Here is a 20,437-nt window from a genome sequence, read left to right as displayed (position 1 = left end):
CTGATATAATCCACTTTTTACTTTGTTGTTGCAGATGTTTTCCTTCTTGAGTCCTTCTGATCTTACACTGTTCACTTTCATGTGTTCTCGTGACCTCATCCACTTTTTATTCTGTTGTGCCTTTCTAGTCTTATTTACTGAGCTGAGCTTATATAGAGGAAATTATTAAGTTAATGTGTTACTTCCTGTGCGCCGCTTGGCACGCTTTTTTTGCGGCTGGTCGTGGTGCACGCGCATGCTCGGAAGAGCGCGTTTCCCAATGGTACGGGAAAGTGCGCTTGGCGCATGCGCAGTAGCAGGGGGTTGCTGACATGAAGTCTTCATAAATGAACACTTGTAATCTGAGAAAATGTGGTCACACTTTTTTAAAGTTTGAAAGCCATACTGCTAGATCCAAGGACTGGGTGCATATATAAGTTAATTATCCATTATAATAGTTTGAATTTGTTTTATTTGCCTGAAATTCTTCTGTAATCCATAATGCTTGTTCTTTTTTTTTTCTTTTTTTAGGTGTCCACGTCACCAAGAAAATTGACAAAATCGGAATGAAGTCATCAGACACGGCTCAGATATTCTTTGAAGATGTCCGAGTTCCTAGTAAGAATTTGATAGGGGAGGAAGGAATGGGATTCATGTATCAGATGTTGCAATTCCAAGAGGAACGAATGTGGGGAGCCGCGAGCGGTAAGTCTCCCTTATTCTTTCCATTAGTCTCTAGTGCTTTTTTCTGTGGGAGTATATGTGCATTTTAGGCATTGTTATGGAAAGCTAATATGGTTTAGGATTTATTTTATTATATTTTTTTAAACTGATGCTTTATATCTGCTTTTAACTATTAAAACCTTTATCTAAACAAGCAAGCAGGTCGAGAGGAGAAGCTTTAATGTATACACACAGTTGAATGATTCAGAGAAGTGCTCTGAATCATTCAACTGTGTGTATACATTAAAGTTTGATTTACTCAGCTCTGTGAACAGTTTTTTTTCCTTCAACAAAGCAGATAAGGATAGACTAAAATGAGCGTAAAGTCCTATCATCTTAATGAAAGTCAGAATACAAAATATATGCCACATTTTATATTTATATGCCTAAATAATTCTAAAATATATATATATATATATCAGGGAGGGGGCTCTAAATTCTTGGTAATAGTAAGCATTTTTTTGGTGTCTGCTCTTCTGAATTGAGAAAGCTGGTCAGATGTCCAGTGAAACGTCTTCAAAAAAATACAGCAAGTCCAGTTGCCTTGACTTATTTTTTACAGATATGCTCTTAGGCAAAACTTTTTAAAAGTTTAAAGAAAGAACAGATTCACTTTAATATAAATTCAGCTTCCTATTACCATCAACACATTTTATTTTTAAATAACGAAAGGGAATCAGTGAGCCACTTCCTGTCCCAGGTGGACTATAAATAGGGCATTAGAGTTACCAGGAATGACGTCTGTGATTGAGCTGTCGGTGGCCAGGGAATATCTGGCTGATTAAGTAGGAAAAATGCAAAATATGGCAGGCGTAAAGGCCACAGAACGTCAAAGCAGCAGAGAGGCAGAGCCGGCTATTACACCATGTCCTGTGAGAATCTTGTCTCATGTTTGTTTTAGTCCTGGGTCATGATGATGCAGACATACAGTCCAGTTCTAGCTGGAGGTGTCACAGTTCATCCATTCCCGAATTTAGTGTTCCCTAATACAGTGACACAGACAGACGGATGACTATTACTTATGGGGGGTTTTTTAATTGAATTGCTAGACATGATCCCAATCATGAACTACGTCTATTCTAAAGAACTTTGTAACATTGTTTCCTTTTAACCCTTTTATTAATTAATAAAATATAATGTTCATTTTTAAAGCATAAATATTCCCCCTTTGTTTGACCTATTGTGGGCTCAGAGGCAAATCTGCACACTGCCCCTGTACAGAGCAATTGCTTGAGCAGTTATGGATTTCTTGTCATCTTAAAGGAGAACTATGAGGTGAGTGATTTTCACTCAACCTCATAGTTCGAGCCGACGTGTCACAATGAAACTGTCACGCGTCGGCTCAATAGATCGGGAAGTGAGCGAACACATACCGTCACTCGGTCACCTCTCGATCATCTCCCTGCAGAGAGCAGTGACTGTCACTCACGGCTCCTTGCAGGGACCCCCCTCCCCGCTCTGATATTCCAGCGCTGACTGGCAACGGACGGGGGAGGGGGCGGGTACAGCTGGCTCTGCCTTTAGATAGGCAGAGCCAGCTGTCAATCACGCAGCAGCGTGGATCTCGATAGTAATGTCGGGATACGTCCCAGCTGCGGCATCTCAGTATACCGCGAGCTGTAACTCTCTATATACTGAGCTTTGGGTGACGGGAGGACGCTAGTTTATGTTCTCCCGTGACCCTTAGGAGAACTATGGGGAAAAACACTTACCCTATAGTTCTCCTTTAAAGCTGGGCTGCAAACATCTAATTGAAATATAGGTCATGGAGATGTTTTATTGTACCTGTCAAAGGATTTGTATTTCTGTCCATCGAGTCCTGGGATTTAAACAGCTCTGTGTGACACAGTAAAATACCTCTTTTTGTCTGCTGAAGTTAGGTAGTGCTTGTCCCTCCCCCAGACTGTGACTGGACAGTGAAAGGAGAAGCAGCCCACTGATGAGCTCATCACTCTGTCACTAAGCTCTCTTTCCTATGAGCACATTCTTTGTTAGCATATAAACACCAGCAGCTTATCTAATTGGCTCCTTGTGCTGCTACTCCCTCACATACTCCAGCCCTGCTGTACAAGGACTGCAAGAGGCTGATTTCAAGTCAAATTTAGGAACTAACACTGCTTACATTAAAAAGAAATGATGTATAAATAAATACAGAGCTGCATTAATTTGTGTCGTTTACATCTGCTTGGAGTTATTTTTTAAAGACATTTGGCCATTCTTCTCCTACTTCACTTGTTGACCAGAGATTTTCACCCACAGAACGGCCTCTTACTGGATGTTTTACACATTCTCTGCAAACATTAAAGAATCTAGTGTGTGAAAATCCCAGGAGGTCATCGGTTTCTGCCACCAACAATCATTTCACAATAAAGGTCACTTAGATCTCAGTTCTTCACAGTTTCTTCATTCTAATGTTTGGCAAAGCGACAGCTGAACCTCTTGGCCGTGTCTGCATATTTCCTTCATTGGGTTGCAGCTGCACAGTTTCCTGTTAGCATGATCCAATAATGCTGACCATTCACAAAACACACAAACACCATTTTGTGAAAGTTCATGAGGAGATGAGGGTGGAGAAGGGGGTCAATAAGACCTGAAGTGCTAATGTCTGGAGCAGCCGGGAAATACAGTGGAGGCTGTAACAATTCTGACATGTCAATCTTGACACATCTCAATTTCTACTAAAAAGTGTTGAATTTGGAGTGCACAGCATGAATCTATAGATGCATCTTGTCTTGAGCCAATGTTTCAGACCGGTGGTAGTGTCATGGATTGGGACTCACAGGTATGAACTGGAGTCAGGTATGTGGACCCTTTCCACTACACTGGCAGGGACACTGAGAGAAAAGGGTCCAAGCAGTGTAGGCTGACGACTCTCAGAGCTGGAGTACAAGCAGGGGAACAGAGCAAGCAGGGGAACAGAGCAGGGGAACTGAATGAGGTAGTGAAAGTCAGCTGAAGCTGGAAGTTCAAATACAAGGCAGGGTGCTGCAATGCTGAGTAGGTGGCATGGTATGCTGAGTAGGTGGCATGGTATGCTGAGTAGGTGGCATGGGGTCCCCCAGGATGTGGAATCTAAGAGCCAGCCGGTGTTCACCTGAGCTCCTGAAGGTGGAGATGGGCTTGGCTGCGTGCTGACCCCAGGTCACAATCCCTAGGTCCACCCAACTCACCTAACAGGTACAGGGTACGAATCAAAGGTTAGGGACAGGCTGAAGACTTCCAGGGACAAAGCGAAGCACAGCGTAGACTGTAGACAGGGATTTCCAAGGACAAAAGTGAAGCACGGCAGCCAGACAGGGATTTCCAAGGACAAAAGGGAAGCACAGGGCAGCCTGTAGATAGGGATTTCCAAGGACAAGCCAAAGTTTCGGTACACGGGAAAACTTGCTAGAAATTCAGGGTAAATCACAAATGGGGGACTCTGCAACTAGCTTAGGAAAGCGTTGCTCAGGCAGCATGCCGTTCGCTGCCCTGAGTTTAAATAGAGACAGGAAGAGGGGGGATCCATAGTAGGTGGCATGGTATGCTGAGTAGGTGGCATGGGGTCCCCCAGGATGTGGAATCTAAGAGCCAGCCGGTGTTCACCTGAGCTCCTGAAGGTGGAGATGGGCTTGGCTGCGTGCTGACCCCAGGTCACAATCCCTAGGTCCACCCAACTCACCTAACAGGTACAGGGTACGAATCAAAGGTTAGGGACAGGCTGAAGACTTCCAGGGACAAAGCGAAGCACAGCGTAGACTGTAGACAGGGATTTCCAAGGACAAAAGTGAAGCACGGCAGCCAGACAGGGATTTCCAAGGACAAAAGGGAAGCACAGGGCAGCCTGTAGATAGGGATTTCCAAGGACAAGCCAAAGTTTCGGTACACGGGAAAACTTGCTAGAAATTCAGGGTAAATCACAAATGGGGGACTCTGCAACTAGCTTAGGAAAGCGTTGCTCAGGCAGCATGCCGTTCGCTGCCCTGAGTTTAAATAGAGACAGGAAGAGGGGGGATCCACAGGATTGGCCACTAGCAGACTGCACTGATTGGCCGAGAAGAAGCTGCATAAGAAACAGCAGGAGAGGTCGGCCGACGCCTAAAGCTTGCAGACAAGTGCAAGAGTGAGTCAGGTTCAGAGCACATGTCTGGAGGACTACAAGCACCAGCACAGCCCTGCATGCCTACAGAACCAGGGGTAAGAGATATCTATATACTTGTAGAACTACAAGTAACGGCTCTGCTGCAAGTCTGAGTAGTACAAATGCACGGGGAATGCTGTGTTGGTACGCATTAAGCCCCTTGCAGATGGCCACCTTAGGGCTTTTGTTTGCATCAGAACTGCTTTTCTCTCCATACAAGATGACGGGAATGTTTGATACAGCTTAGGTAGAGGTCAACTGCAGATCTGAAGGAGGTCAACTGCACATGCAAGAAAACTTAGGGGGTTATTCACAAAGCTGCCAAAGGCAGCCGAGTGAATAACCCAGCTGAAGTGAAGTGAGACGAACACTGTTCGGCTATTCACTTCTGGGTTGTACGGCTGATTTCAGCCATACATCAGCTAAAGTCAGCCGTACTTCGACTGCATTCTGCTGCCTTTGCATGTTCGGCTGAGACGAAGTGCAGAAGGAGCTCAACTCAGCCGATCCAACATCTGGATCGGCTGAGCTAAAGCTCCGACAGCTCAGTCGCTGCCGGTCGCCCCTATTCTCATAGCCGCATTCGGCTCGGCTATTCTGCTCGGTACCTCCGAGAATAGAATATAGGTGAAATTATTTTTTAAAAAGTTGAAAAATTATTTAAAAATGTAAGAAAATAGGTAATTTTTTTTATAGTTTAAAGAAAAAAAGAAAATTAAAATATTTTTTTAAAAACACCAGTGAAGATGCCAGCAAAAGAAAAACAATTGGGCGGAGCTAGCAGTGACAGCTAGCTCTGCCCAACTGCTTCCTTTTGGCCGGCACCTGCCAGAGTCTTCTAGCAGGTCCCGGGCCAATGAATAACAACTGGGCAGAGCCGGCCATCACAGCAGGCTCCATCCCAGTTGTTATTTTTTGATGACAGATCAGCATCCCCAGGTCATTTGGGGACGCTGATCTGTCATTATAACTGGGCAAAGCGAGCCGTGAGATCAAGGCTGGCTCGGCCCAGCTGTCATTTGCATGGAGATCAGTCAACTTCAGCCGACCTTTCTCCATGCTTCAGCTGTCACTTCGGCTCAGTCGAGCTAAAGCATATGCCTTTGGCTCAGCTGAGCCGCTCGGCTGCCTTCGGCTGCTGTACAGGCTATTGTGAATAGGCCGTACAGCAGCCCTTCGGTTCGACTGCATCGAAAGGCTCAGGCGGCCAAAGAGAGCCGAAGGATCAGCCGAAGCTATGGCTGTATCCTTCAGCTCTTTAGTGAATAACCCCCTTAGATAGAACTCAGAAGCATCTCAAGTTGATCTCAAAAGCAAGCTAAATGCACCTGAATGCAACTGCATTTGACCATCTACACAAGCCCCAAAGTTCATACCACAAGTCCTAAAATGACCAGCGTCTTTCTCACCATTGCCTCCTCACAGTTGGAGCTCTGTTTGAGTTTGAGGCAAACCGTGAGAAACACTGTCACCTTCGGGATCCTGGTTATAGAAGAGTAATTCAGCACTTGTATAATAAAAAGGGATGTTAACCTGGGATACCAGTTCAGATACCAGTGCCAATACTTGGCATTTTCATGAGAACTACCAGGGTAGCAGTGGTTGCAGGTGGGACCTGGCTCTGGCGCTCCACCACTGTCGTGAAACCATTAGTCGGTCTTATTTTAGAAAAACTGTCACATGACACTAAACAAAAATGTATCAGTAATTGTATCTGTGAGTACTTAGACAAGTATCAGTACTTGTACTTGGTCTGGAAGAAATAGTATCGGTGCATCATGTGTATATATATATATATATAGAAAAATACAATTTTACCTAATAAAGTGGCCAATGATTGTATATATATACCAGGTATGGAGATACTTCTGTTCATCAGATATGCAGCACATCATTACTCTCGTATTGTAATCCTCTCTATAGACAGTGAAGGGAATTTTTCAAAACTGGAGCAGACAAAATCTGGAGCAGCTGTGCTCGGCAACCAATCAGCTTCTCCCTTTCATTTTCAAATCTTCACTGAACACAAACTAAAGAGAGAAGCTGATTGGTTGCCAGGCATGGCTACTCTAGATTTTGTCTGCTCCAGTTTTGATAAATCCCACACAGTTGTTCTGATTGTGACTTAGAAAAACATCCACGCATTCAGATTAGCTCATTTTCCTGACATGCTTATTGATACAAGCAGAGACGGTGATGAAAGTCAGTCCTCTCTTATCTTCCAGGACATTCTGTGCATTTTTATTTTTACAATGTACAGACCTTTACTTTCATGAGCTTTTCCTTTTGCTCCGAACAATGAAAAATAACACTGCACATTATTGCAGTGTTACATATGACATAAATGACCCACTAACACAGTGACCTAAATTGACCCCAGGCTAGCACAGTATTTGCTACCATGATTCCTGGCTCTGTTTCTGTACACATGGGTTTTTTTTGCGGTCCCGTCCCGACTCTTGTTACATTCTACATGATATAAAATAGGGATGCACAGATACTTTTCGAGTACCAGTGTAGATACTTGGCATTTTCATGAGAACTACCACCGTCCTGAAATCGTTAGTCTGTATTGTTTTATAAAAACTGTCGCATGACAATAAACAAAAATGTATCAGTACTCGTACTTGTAAGTACTCGGCAAGTACCAGTACTCGTACTTGCAAAACTGGTATCTGTGCATCCCTTTATTTATATTTATAAAAACAAAATTGTACATTAAAACAGAGATGTACAAATACCAGGAGCTCCGTGTGCTCCTTACAAATGACAGCTGCCTCCTAATTTTTGATTTTTTCTCTAGTCTAGTCTTGGAGCTCAAAAGTATCGGTACTTGTTCTCGTACCTGTACCGAGTACTGTACTTGGTATCTGTGCAACCCTAATATAAAATAAATTAAAAAACCAGCAGGGATGGTGGTAACCCCTCTTAATGGGCACAGCAGACTAGGAACTCAGCATAGGGATAGTGAGAGCCCCTCATAATGGGCACATCAGTTGTGCAGATGTGGGAACTCAGCACAAGGGTGGTGGGAGTCCCTCATAATGGACACAGCAGGTGTACAGACCCGGGAACTCAGCACAAGGATGGTGGGAGCCCCTTATAATTGGCACAGCAGGTTGGCAAACCCGGGAACGTAGCACAGGTATGGTGGGAGTCCATCATAATGGGCACAGCAGGTGTGCAGACCTAACAAGTCAGTACAGGGATGGTGGGAGTCCCTCATAATGGGCACAGCAGGTGTACATTTCACCAAGAGTCTTTTAGAGATAGAAGAGACTGTCAAGTTGTTTAATTCTCCAGCATTTTCAAAAAACTAAAATATCAGTTTTGGATGGGCTGGCCCTGTATTGATGAAGCAGCATTTTTATTTGTGTGTGGGAAAATCATTGTTTTAAATTTCTTTTGTAACAATTCATATTTTCTGTCAATTATCAGTTCTCACACGCATGGAAAGCATCATCCAAGAAACAATTGACTACACCAGCCAGAGGAAAATCTTCAACCAGCCGCTGCTCAACAACCAGGTTGTCCATTACAGGTTGGCCGAGCTGAGTACCGAGGTGGAGCTTCTCCGATCATTGCTGCACCGCACAGTCGGTGAGTTTCAGTGTTACCCTCGAGTAACCCTCAACCAGTCAGTCTGATTCTCCCCATCACCAGAGATCACTTAACCAATGCCTAGGTATTGTTATATGACATGCCACTATGTACAGTCAAGCTAGCCACTCAGTGGCTCAGCCTTAAACACTGATTCTGCCCATCAGTAGAGATCATCTGATCAATGCCTAGATATTGGGTCACATGACAGGCCACTATGTACAGTCAAGCTAGCCACTCAGTGGCTCAGTCTGAACACTGGTTCTGCCCATCAGTAGAGATCATCTGATCAATGCCTAGATATTGGGTCACATGACAGGCCACTATGTACAGTCAAGCCAGCCACTCAGTGGCTCAGTCTGAACACTGATTCTGCCCATCAGTAGAGATCATTTGATCAATGCCTAGATAGTGGGTCACAAAAAAAGACACAAGTCTATTCTCAGACTCCCGGCGGCAAAAGTCGCCGGGAGTCTGTTTAAACAGCCCCGATGCTGGCGACGTACACTGTACGTCGTCAGTCACGAAGGGGTTAAAAAAAAAAGAAGAAATCCTCCATAAACAGAACCCTATACCAACAGTCACCCACAGTTGATCCAAAGGAAGGCAAAAAAGCTTTATAGGGTTTTTGTTTTGCCTTCACCTGGATCTTCTGTGAGTAACTGCTTCTGTGGGTAACTGTGGGCATAGGGTTCTTTTTTTCTCTATAGGTTGAACTCGATGGACCTGAGTCTTTTTTTTCAACCTATGTAATGATTTAACATGATGGGCCACTATGTACAGCCAAGCCAACCAGTCAGTGGTTCATTCTGAACTCTGATTCTCCCTTTCAGCAGAAATCACCTGACCAATGCGTAGATATTGGGTCACATGATGGGCCACTGTGTACATTGTTTATTTATTAACTTTTTATTACATTTTCAAACAAGTAATTTCACAATCGCTTTTACTATAGACAGACATTGTCAAGCGTTATCTACAAATAAACACAAACCAATAAAAGTAAAAACACCAAAATAAGGTAGTAATTCAACGCAACACACAATAGCTCACCATACACCACTAGAGTTTTGTTTTGTTTTTTAAATAATTTTCGGAACACTAGTTTGATTTGGTAATAGTTAATGAGGTTAAATCGGCAAAGGTTTTCAACTCTAGTGACGGAAAAAAATTGAAGGGGCAGATAGAAAGTTTTTCTCGAATAAATTAAATTGTGAATGTAGTGAGACTCCATTTATTTCAAAATAAAATGTTAAAATCAAACAAAAATTATGGCATTATCAAATGTTCTGACCAGATTTTTCATATGAATGTTCGTACCAAAATCTACCAGTGTATGGCTAGCTTAAGAGATAAAGGACAAAGAAGATTAAGGGGAGAAAAAAAAAAAGATTTATGATTAATCTTCTCATTGATCTGTTATTTTTTTGCTCTCAGCATTGTATATCGAAGGGAATGATGTCACCAAATTGGCATCAATGGCCAAACTAAAGGCTGGACGTCTAGCGAGAGAGTTGAGTGACAGCTGCCTCCAGTTCTGGGGGGGAATGGGCTTCACCAATGAGGTCTCTGTAAGCAGGTTTTATAGGTAAGTCAGACATGTCTCCTTCTTTGTTCCCATCTGTATGTCTATACATTGAGTTTCTTCTTTGCTTTGTCTGCGTTTAACCTGCAGCTCTCGTATGTAAACAATCTCACTTGAGGGCCCATTCACATCACATCCAGATCAGATCAGACCAGATTGTTTCCGGACCCAAAATGCATCCTAATGTATCCCTATGCTATTTCTGGCCTCTGTTTACACCAGGGCAGTCCGTTCCAGACCAGACCAGAAAAATACCACATGTCTCATTTTGTCTGGTCTGGAATGCACTGGAACTGCTGGCAGGTTCACACCATTTTCTGGACCAGATCTGGTCCGGAAAATGGTGTGAACTTGCCTTTGGAGGAGCACAAGTAAGTCTGATCGGGTCCGCCTGTCAGTTTTTCAGGTGGACCCGATTGGATGCCCAATGCTGGTCTATGGGCAGCTGGGTGTAAATGGACGAAAGGAATAAAACACATATAGAAAGTTTTCACATAAAGTAAAAAAAAAAAAAAAGAAAACGCTGGTTAAAAGATATACCAGCCAGAAAACAATCATCATTCAAAAAATAAATAAAGACAAATGGTCACGAATCAAGAGGTGCTGCAAAGAGTCAATGTTGGAAGGAATGTTGAAGTGGAAATGACAAATTTTTGGCCATATAGCAAGAAACTAGTGCAAAAAATTTTTTTTACATCAAACTAATAATGTATACTTTAAAATATGTATAATCGGTCCCAATTCACATGCATAGAAAGAAAAAGGTGCAAAGACAGTGCCAGTAGCGGTCCGCTTTATTTGTAGTGCCACATCAAAAGCTGTAAGAGAATGGAGGTGTGAAAACAGCTATATCTGGGGAAGCATTGAGCTCGTTTTGACCATTTTGAATTAGTGGTCCACCTTATTTGGTGAGTTTGTTGATTTCAGAAGGAGCACTGAACAATTAAAGTGAAACCAAAACTTTCTTATTTTTTAGTTTGGGATAGAGAGAGGGCCCGTTCACACCAATGCTAGATGCATTGTGTTGCCATTGATTGAAATGGCACCCCATGCAATGCACATGGCATGGGGTGTGTTAGGGTCCCATTTAAATTAATGGCAATGCACCTAGGGTACAGTACTGCACACTAGATGCACTGTGCAAAAATGTGTGTTGACCCTTTCGCTGCCAAGACATTTTTTGCACATTGTAATCCACATTATAAGCCTAAAAATTACTTAAAAATCCAAGGAGTTATATATTTTCTGAAAGCAACCACCCTGTAGAACAAAATGGCGGCATTTATGTCACATGATATTAGCACAACTCTTTATCAAACACAACATTTCAGCAAAAATTACACTTAAGTTAATTTTAGTGCACAAAAGAACACAATATAATACCCAATTTTTTTGTAAAATATAAAAGATGAGGTTGTGGCAAGTAACTAGATACCCAACATGCCAAGCTTAAAAAGTGTGTGCACCTGTGAAACAGTGAGAAAATAAGGTAACCCAAATTGTCCATAGGTGAAGCTTTAAAAGCCCTTACAGGTACAGAGTTAACAGTGAATAGTGGCCATAGAATTATTGCTCTCCTAAGGGAGGGTTATAACCACTGTCAGCTTTTTTTATATCTGTGTCCACTTTCTGTCCGATAGCCACAAAAGGAAGGGAGAGGAAATCCCTCCAAAGAGAGGGAAATCTCTGGTGGTCAGCAGGGTGACAAGAACTAGTGTCCACATTGGAAGATTTCTTTCAGTGACAACGGTCACCAGTACACATAGAGGGGGTGAATTTCCCCAACAAGGACGCAGACAGCAATAACAGAATGACACTCCACTCCATCCAAAACTATAAAAATGTTTGGCATTTAGTTGCACTTGAGAGGCACTATTCTTGGGGCCTTTCGAACAATGTAAGCACTATTTTTGCATTATATATATATATATATACACACACACAATTTTTATTTTTCATATTCAATATTGATTATTTCTATTTTGTTATATATTTATAATTGTTAATTATATATTTGGATCTATAGTATAATTTATTATTTTTATTTATGTAATTGGGTGAGCAACAGTTTACTTTTATCAGGTATGTAGGAGCGCGGATTGCTTTCGGTTTATTAACCCTAGGTAGAGTTGTCCTTTACATAAATATTTCCCCCAATAGTTGTCAGTTGTGCAATCACTTTACAGCTATGCGGCCGGAGATCTTCACATACTATAAGATGATAAATATCTTGGAGTGGATACATTTTATAAACCTTCATACAGATGGTGCCTGGCAGTACTGGCCGGTGATGGCTTTCAGCTTTATTTATTTATTTTTTATTCTTCCCTCTGCTCACGCAGAGAAGAGGAAAGAAGAGTCATGTAAATATAGAGAACTATAAATGTCTGGAATTGTACGCACTTATTTTCATTGCATAAAAAGGATCCGGGAAGTTCTAGCAGGTCAATGTGACATAGTCTTTACCGTTTATGGAACACAAGGTTTCATCAAAGAAAATATTATTTTTAGCAATTACTGAACTCCAGATATGAAATGTTTTTATTTGCTTTTTCCTCTACGCTGTATTTTGATTTGTATCTTCATTTCTTTTGCAACTTGAGGGTTCACTTATTGGTTAATGCAGTTTAAGTCACATCCTACTGGCAGTATGGAGCACTTTCTTTAAAAAAATGTTAATAGCTAAAATGGAAATTTTCAGTCATTTGGGTTCCCTCTTTTCCAAGGTCTGAAGTTCAAATTTACTAAATAAGCCGGTTAAAAATGCATAAATGTGTGAACTGTCTTCTCTGCTTTCTCTGGTTTGAAGGAGGAAAGATGACATTGCAGTCATTAGGTTAAAACTAATACTGGCTTAGTGGAAATTTAGGTGGAAGTTTAGGGCAGTGGTTGTCAACTTAAAAGGTAAAAGGGGCCTCAAATGTAACCCTTGATGTCTACAAAGGGCCGGGCACTCAAACACCAAAGGGCCGAATGTGGTCTTTGGGCTGCAGGTTGGGCACCAGGGTTTTAAGTGATATGATAAGCACAATGCATTGTGTGTTAATGAACTGAACCAATAGGACATAAGGTTATTTTCCATGTCCTTGCCTTGGTCAACTCATCCCTATGTAGAAAGTGGGAATAAGCCCTTAGAGGCTATGGCGAAGGTTGACAGGTGATATGGTTAAGGACAATGGTTAGGGGATATGGTTAAAACCAATCAGCCCATCTTCCGTTTAACTGTGCCTAACCTCCCTCTCCCCCTTTCCAAGTCCACCTCCTTTCCCTTCCCTTCATCCCTATTCAGACCAAATAAAAAACATTGGTCACCTGAAGAACCTGGTCCTTCTCTGTTAGTGCTCATTGATGCATAGAATGGCATTCACTTTGTGATGCGTGAGCCTGTTCAAAGCAGCATTGTACTATGAGCCCAAGCTCACAGTCACCTACATAGGATCTATTGTCTGCAGTGACACTAGATCAGAAGGAATGCCCATGATGACCTGGCCTCACAGGAAATGGACCAGTGGACTCTGGTTACCATTTAACCCAGGAGAGGAATGGTGACCAGTGAGTGATGCTAGCCCAGAAGGGATGTTCATGATGGCCTGGCCTCACAGCAATTGGACCAGTGGACTCTGGTCACCATTTAACCCAGAAGAGGAGTGGTGACCAGGGAATTACGCTAGCTCAGAAGGGGTGTCCATGATGGCCTGGTCTCACCAGACGAGGACCAGTGGACTCTGGTCATCATTTAACCCAGAAGAGGAATGTGACCAGTGAGTGACGCTAGCCCAGCAGGGGTGTCTATGATGGCCTGGCCTCACAGGAATTGGACCAGTGGACTCTGGTCACCATTTAACCCAGAAGAGGAGCAGTAACCAGTGAGTAATGCTAGCCCAGAAGGGGTGTCTACGATGACCTGGCCTCACCGGAAGAGGACCAGTGGACTCTGGTCATCATTTAACCCACAAGAGGAGCGGTGACCAGTGAGTAATGCTAGCCTCGGAAAGGGTGTCCATGATGGCCTGGCCTCACCGGAAGAGGACCAGTGGACTCTGGTCATTATTAAACCCAGAAGAGGAGTGGTGACCAGTGGCAGAATAAGATGCAGGGGTATCTCTGGAGAGTTACAAACTTTTTTTTTTTCAACTGGACGGGAAAAAGACCTTCTTAAATAGAGTTGGACTTTAGGAGTGCTTTAAAAGTAAGCCTACACATAGGTCAACAGCAGAATTCTCCTGTATAGAAGGCACCTTCACCTCCCCATCACTGACCATTGCCTCCATGGTTCTCCAGTGCACACTTCCAAAAATCTGGTATTTTCATAGGCCTAGGCATGCCTTTCTGGCCCCAACATACCTGTGCCCAAGCATTGTAATGGGTCGCTCCGAGGTGGGAGGAGTATACAAGTGTGCCCCATAATTTGGTTTTTAAATTTTTTATTAGGTTACAAGGATGCATTGGAACAATGTGTTGGCGCTATTAATGTACAACACAGCACTAGATGAACTGTCTGTTCTGTGTGGTAGGGTATCCAGTATCACAAGACTGGCTCAACATAATGGTACATCTGCTCAGGACACCTCTATATCTGTCAGCTGTGTGTTCAGCTGTTTATCTGAAGTCCAGCTTACAATGCAGATGATGCAATAAAAATAAAAAAAACAGATGTGGTTGCCTTGCGGCTCTTTATAAATGAAACTCAGTGAAACAAGGCGGTCTAATTGCTTCCTAATGAAATACAGATACAGCTCAGTGATGAGCAGAACAAAAATCATGTCTTGATCGCTCACAGCCCCCCGGCCACAGAAGAATATTCACTTACATAATGTATAAGGATAGCTAGAAGCACCATCTATACAACTGAGTGTGAATGTTATCTAATGGAGATAAGTCATGCTTATGTAATGCCGCATTTCTCCACTCATACCTAATAGGTAGAAAAGGGAAGCCTAGCATTTACGATGAAGGAGCTTTACTGCAGGAAACTGCACATCTTTCACTGGAAATGTTCTGTGGTTTTCCACATATTTTCTTTATATATTTATTAAGGTCAGAATGATAAAATGTTTTATGTATTGAGGAAGGTAAATAGGAAATACTGCTATTAAATTATCGATTTAGTCAGACAGAAAAATTATAGTTAGTGCTGAGCTTTCTTATTGGTAAAGCCAACAAGGATTTCAAAGCAGAATGCCTTTTGATTCACTTTTATTTGTTCAATAAAGATTTTCTCTGAAATATTTATAAGCGGTGAGTTAGAGGAGAGACGCGCGCACTTCTTCTAAAGGCAGCAACATATATTAACATGGTTGTTCCAGAAAACATACATTTAGTGACGTTCTTCCTTTTTAGTACACCAGTACACCCAGAAAGTATTTTAAATAGATTGCCATTGATGCACAAAAATTTTTTGTTTGTAAAAGATTTTTATATGAGATATTTATACGTGATGAGTTAGAGGAGGGACACATGATAGCAAAAGCGACAACATACTCAGTCCTCTAGAAACTATACAGGTAGTGCGGGGCTTTCCTAAAAGTGTTTCAAGCAGAAAATCATTTGAATTAAAAAAATTACCCATGCAGTGCCACTCCCACCCCACCCAGCACGGCAAGGGTGTTTTGTCTAGGGTTAGCTGTACTTACCTAATGCCTTGCTTTCCTGGCAGCCAGCACTCTCCAAAGCAGGCCCTTGCCATCCACACGTACAATACAGGACTGCTGCTCCTGCACTGTACTATCGATGTAGCAATACCTGCGACCGGTGGAGTGCTGCAGAGAAGAGAATTTGGGGTCGGTCATGCATTGCAGTGCATGACTGCTCAGTGGTTAGCGATTCTGCCTTGTAGCACTGGGGGTCCCGCTTCGAATCCAGGCACGGCCAGGGACACTATCTTCATGGAGTTTGCATGTTCTCCCTGTGCTCGCGTAGGTTTTCACTAGGTACACCCGTTTCCTCACACACTCCAAAGACATGATGGTAGGGTAACTGGCTCCTAGTATGTGCTCATATGAGATAGGGACCTTTTAATTGTAAGCTCCTTGAGGGCAGGGACTGATGGGAATGAATGGTATGTAATCGCCAGGAATCACCAGCACTCAAAGGTATGCGTGTAGTATGAACGCTTTTTTATTTACTCGTCACTTCTCATCATAAAGTCAACGTTTCGGGGCCACGCAGGGCCCATTTTTCAGGGCAACATAGTGACGCACTGTGGTATGTAAAGCACTGTGTAAATTGATGGTGTAAATTGATGATGTAAATACCTGTAATATATAAGGGTCCTTTTTTATATAATAAAGTAAATATATATAAAATACTGTGTATATATTGTATGTAAATATTTATTATTAGTAGTATTATTATTATTATTAGGGATGACGAGTATTTGGGCGGGTACTCATACTCGCCCAAATGCTCCGATGCCTAGCTCGATACTTGAGCTTCCGGCATCAGGAAGCCGGGCAGCAAATCATTACACGCTGCCTGGCTTCCTGATTTGTTGGGAAGCTGGCCAATCACTAAGCCGGGCGCCGTGTAATGATGCGGCACCTGGCTTTCTGATTGGCCTGGGAAGCCGGCTTCATGCTCCCTCCTCACCTAATGACAAGAAGCAGGGAGATGGCTTCCCTGCTAATCAGGAAGCCAGGTGGCAAGTCATTACACGCCGCCTGGCTTCATTTATTTATTTATTTCCGTATCGATGAGTAACGAGAAAAAAAAATATCAGTACTCGTGCTCAAAAGCGAAAAACCGGTATCGGTGCATCCCTAGTTGTTATTATTATTATTATATTCATTTTTTTTAAAACAATTAAATAAAAATGGCCCAATACTTCTATTCCCCTTTTGCTCCAGGGCTCAGCAATGTGTAGATAAAATAAATAGTATAAATAGTCAAATAAAGAAATCGTTCTATTCTGACAATGGTTTCCATTTATGTGCAGAGAGTTGTAATACCCTAACAGCCCCGCCTGTTCTTTGCTTAGTGTCCACTTTTCTTTTTGCAGAGATTTCCGTCTACTCTCGATTGGCGCCGGAGCGGATGAAGTCATGCTGTCGATTATTTGCAAATATATGGGCACCCTTCCTGGCAAAAAATGAGGCCACTTTTGAGTCGAAAGCCAAATTCCGGGAAGAACACAAAAAAATTAAAAATAAAATCGATATTCTGAATGTAGATGCTGCGACGCCTTCACCTACCCGGGGCGTTGTATTATGTGGTGCCTGCGTACTGTTATCAGCAACGTCCTCCGCAGGAAATAATAATAATTGTGACAATTTCCGTCATTGCCGGTATCAATAAACTGTGGATCTCGCCTGTGACATCATAATCACGCCTGTGACATCAGCGGTAAAAGTATAAGGAGTATCAGTGCGGGTTTCTCCTTCACATTAGGTTCATTTTCAAAGGACATTCAACTTAAAAGGGATATTTTAGTTCTAGGTGGGCGGAGTCCTATATGTCTTGGGTTAGAACAGAGGTTCTAATTCTTCTGAAACAAAATGTATGGAGTTCCACTTTAACCACTTCCTGCCTGTCCGTTGTAATTAAATGGCTGGACGCTGTCTTATTGAATGCGGGTGAACGTTTTAAAATATCCACTCCTGCTGTCATCATTTTAAACACCCGGCGATGGCTGTTTACATACAAGCGTTCGGGCGGTGATAGAGCCGCCCGATCGCTTGTATGTTTTGTTGAAGTGTGCGGTCCGCCCCTCTCCGCTGCTGCCACCTATTCCTTTTATATAATCAAAAATAAAACCCCCAGAAGAAAACTTTATCTGTCCCCCAAAAATGCGTTGCATGACAAAATAAACGTCAGTCAAAGTACCTCAGTGCTGAATACTGAAAAATGGCCTGGCCAGGAAGGGGGTGTAACACCCCGGACCTCAAGTGGTTAAGAACCTGGGATTCAGCTGTAACCTCCTAACCCTCCGTCCTAATGAAACACATAGAAGGGGGATTTATCAAAACTGGAGCAGGCCGAATATGGAGCAGCTGCGCTTGGCTACCAATCAGCTTGTCTCTTCAGTTTGCCCAGTTGGGATTGGAAAATGAGAGATAGAAGCTGATTGGTTGCTGTGCACAGCTGCTCCGGTTTTGATCAATTCCCCCCATAATTGTTATACAAGAAACCCGGAAGAGGAGCCGCACAACACAACTGTATGGTTTGTCATTTTATATCCTTCTCTAATTTTATGTAAACAATAATAATAATATGGGAATAAAATGTACAGAGATTTTGCCTTAAAATTCCGTATTTTTTGGTGATTAAAGTGTTTTATTTGCTCTGAAGTATAAATTCGTCTTTTCTCTAATCTATAATATATCATCTGTTTGTGCAGCCTCAGCAGAGTCTACAGGAGGTTACAAAGAACATTAAAGGAGAACTATGAGGTGAGTGTAAATCACACTTCCTCATAGTTGGAGCCGACGTGTGACAATGAAACTGTCACAGGTCGGCTCAATGGATCGGGAAGTGAGCGAACACATACCGGCGCTCGCTCACTACTCGATCATCTCCCTGCAGAGAGGCTGAGAAATAATTCACATTTCAGCAGCATTTACAGGCTGTGGTGTCCCCTTGAAGTCTCCATTGTGTCCCTCGGGAAACGTTGGGTGTTTTGCTTGTTGCCGTACAGAAGCGCAGACCCGGCTCGTCTATGTAAACATTCCTTTCTTTGGTTGTAGTTGGTTACAGACACCGGAAGACACGTCTCCATGGCAACAAACTAAAGGTAAATATTTCCCATGGGCAGATCAGCTGCATTCCACGTAGACGCTGCGCAGTGATTTGTATTTGTGGCAGAAATAATTATATTGTTATTGTAACATCTCCTCTAGAGCGATGGTTGAGCTCCGGGATCAGAGAATATTGTCCTCGTACAAGAGTCATGTGACTTCTTCCTTGAATCTTGGTGTGTATTTCTTCCAGATCTGTGCAGTAATCCAGTGTGAGACTCAGAGCTTCCTGTAATAAAGACCAGTCACTGCTGCTCTTTCCTTGTGCAGGGTAACTGGTCTTGTCTCTGCCCCCACCTGTAATAAAGACCGCTCACTGCTGCTCTCTCTCCTTGTGCAGGGTGCTGGTCTTTTCTCCACCCCCTCCTGTAATAAAGATCGCTCACTGCTGCTCTCTCTCCGTGTGCAGGGTGACTGGTCTTGTCTCCACCCCCTCCTGTAATAGACCGCTCACTGCTGATCTCTCCTTGTGCAGGGTGACTGGTCTTGTCTCCACCCCCTCCTGTAATAGACCGCTCACTGCTGCTCTCTCTCCGTGTGCAGGGTGACTGGTCTTGTCTCCACCCCCTCCTGTAATAGACCGCTCACTGCTGATCTCTCCTTGTGCAGGGTGACTGGTCTTGTCTCCGCCACTCCTGTATTTCCTACAGGCAGCCTGTAGTGGGTGGAGCCTGCTGGGCCCCTCCCACAGCTCTGCTCTCTGCACGGGGCTTTGCGCAGTACATCACTGCTACTTTTACACATACTATCTGGGTTTGGCTCGCACACAAAGTTGATACATATCCTTTGGTGCTATTGATGAATACGTTTAAAATGATGTGCACGGAGTTCAGCTTTACAATTCAGAGTTAGGTTGAGGCTTAGTGGTTCGGTTGAGGTTTAGGGTCCGAGTATAGGTTAAGGTACGGGTATGCAACCTCAGCACTCCAGCTGTGATTTAAAACTACAAATCATCATGTCTGTGCCTCTGGTAGTCATGCCTGTGGCCGTCAGAGTGTTGCAATGCCTCATGGGACTTGTAGTTCCACAACAACTGGAGTGCTTGGGTTGCCTACCCCCGGGTTAGTGAGTGTGTGTGGGCGTTAGGTTGAGGTTAGGTTAAATGTTGGATTTAGGAGTTAGGCTGAAGGTTTACAATCAGTGGAAGGCTTTACAGTGGATCTGGCGACAGATCCAGTATATTTTCAAGATGCATTTTTAGCGTGCACGCTCAGTAATGGAAACACTTCCAGGTGTTTATTACCTCTCACAGAGAGCACATGACTCCCCCTGACAATGGCTTCACTTGCTTTTGTCTCCATCAGGATGGAGCCATGTATATTCAGGCATCATCCAGGGTCACCATCTGATTCTGAGATGCCGCCTCACAGGTGGCACAATCATTTAAATCCCGCTGTCTGTGCAGTTCATGTCTGACACAGATCAGCCCCCTGCTGCAGCTTTTCACCTCGCGACCTACTACATAATTACAATGTTGCAGTGTGAACGGGGGGGAGGAGTCCCAGAGAAATATCAGAAGCCAGAATGTGATTCATCTAAACAGCACAAAGCTACAATACCAAAGAAATATCCCGACATTCTCCGGCTGCCTGGTGTTACGTTTGTGTTCAATTTACAGTACAGTTACAGTAAATGTCTCCATCCGGCAGTTCAGCAGCTTCGGATCCCTGCGCAACATCCCCCCATCCCCCCCCCCCC

General features: G+C 43.2%; 1 protein-coding gene across 1 annotated transcript in view; it reads left to right on the top strand.

Annotated features, from left to right (window-relative positions):
* The window catches only part of LOC108790497 (probable acyl-CoA dehydrogenase 6), a 73,865-nt gene extending 56,730 nt beyond the window's left edge, over positions 1–17,135 (top strand). The window contains exons 7-10 of the mRNA XM_018560764.1: positions 511–684; positions 8,261–8,422; positions 9,860–10,010; positions 17,005–17,135. Of these exons, the coding sequence (XP_018416266.1) occupies positions 511–684; positions 8,261–8,422; positions 9,860–10,010; positions 17,005–17,098 (581 nt within the window). The 3' untranslated portion in view covers positions 17,099–17,135. The remainder of the gene's footprint in view (positions 1–510; positions 685–8,260; positions 8,423–9,859; positions 10,011–17,004) is intronic.
* Positions 17,136–20,437: the final 3,302 nt, after the last annotated feature.

The sequence above is a fragment of the Nanorana parkeri genome, unplaced genomic scaffold (genome assembly GCF_000935625.1).
Source record: "Nanorana parkeri isolate BGI_ZX_2015 unplaced genomic scaffold, ASM93562v1 scaffold477, whole genome shotgun sequence".
Lineage (NCBI taxonomy): Eukaryota > Metazoa > Chordata > Amphibia > Anura > Dicroglossidae > Nanorana > Nanorana parkeri.
This window is presented reverse-complemented; position numbering and strand designations above follow the sequence as displayed.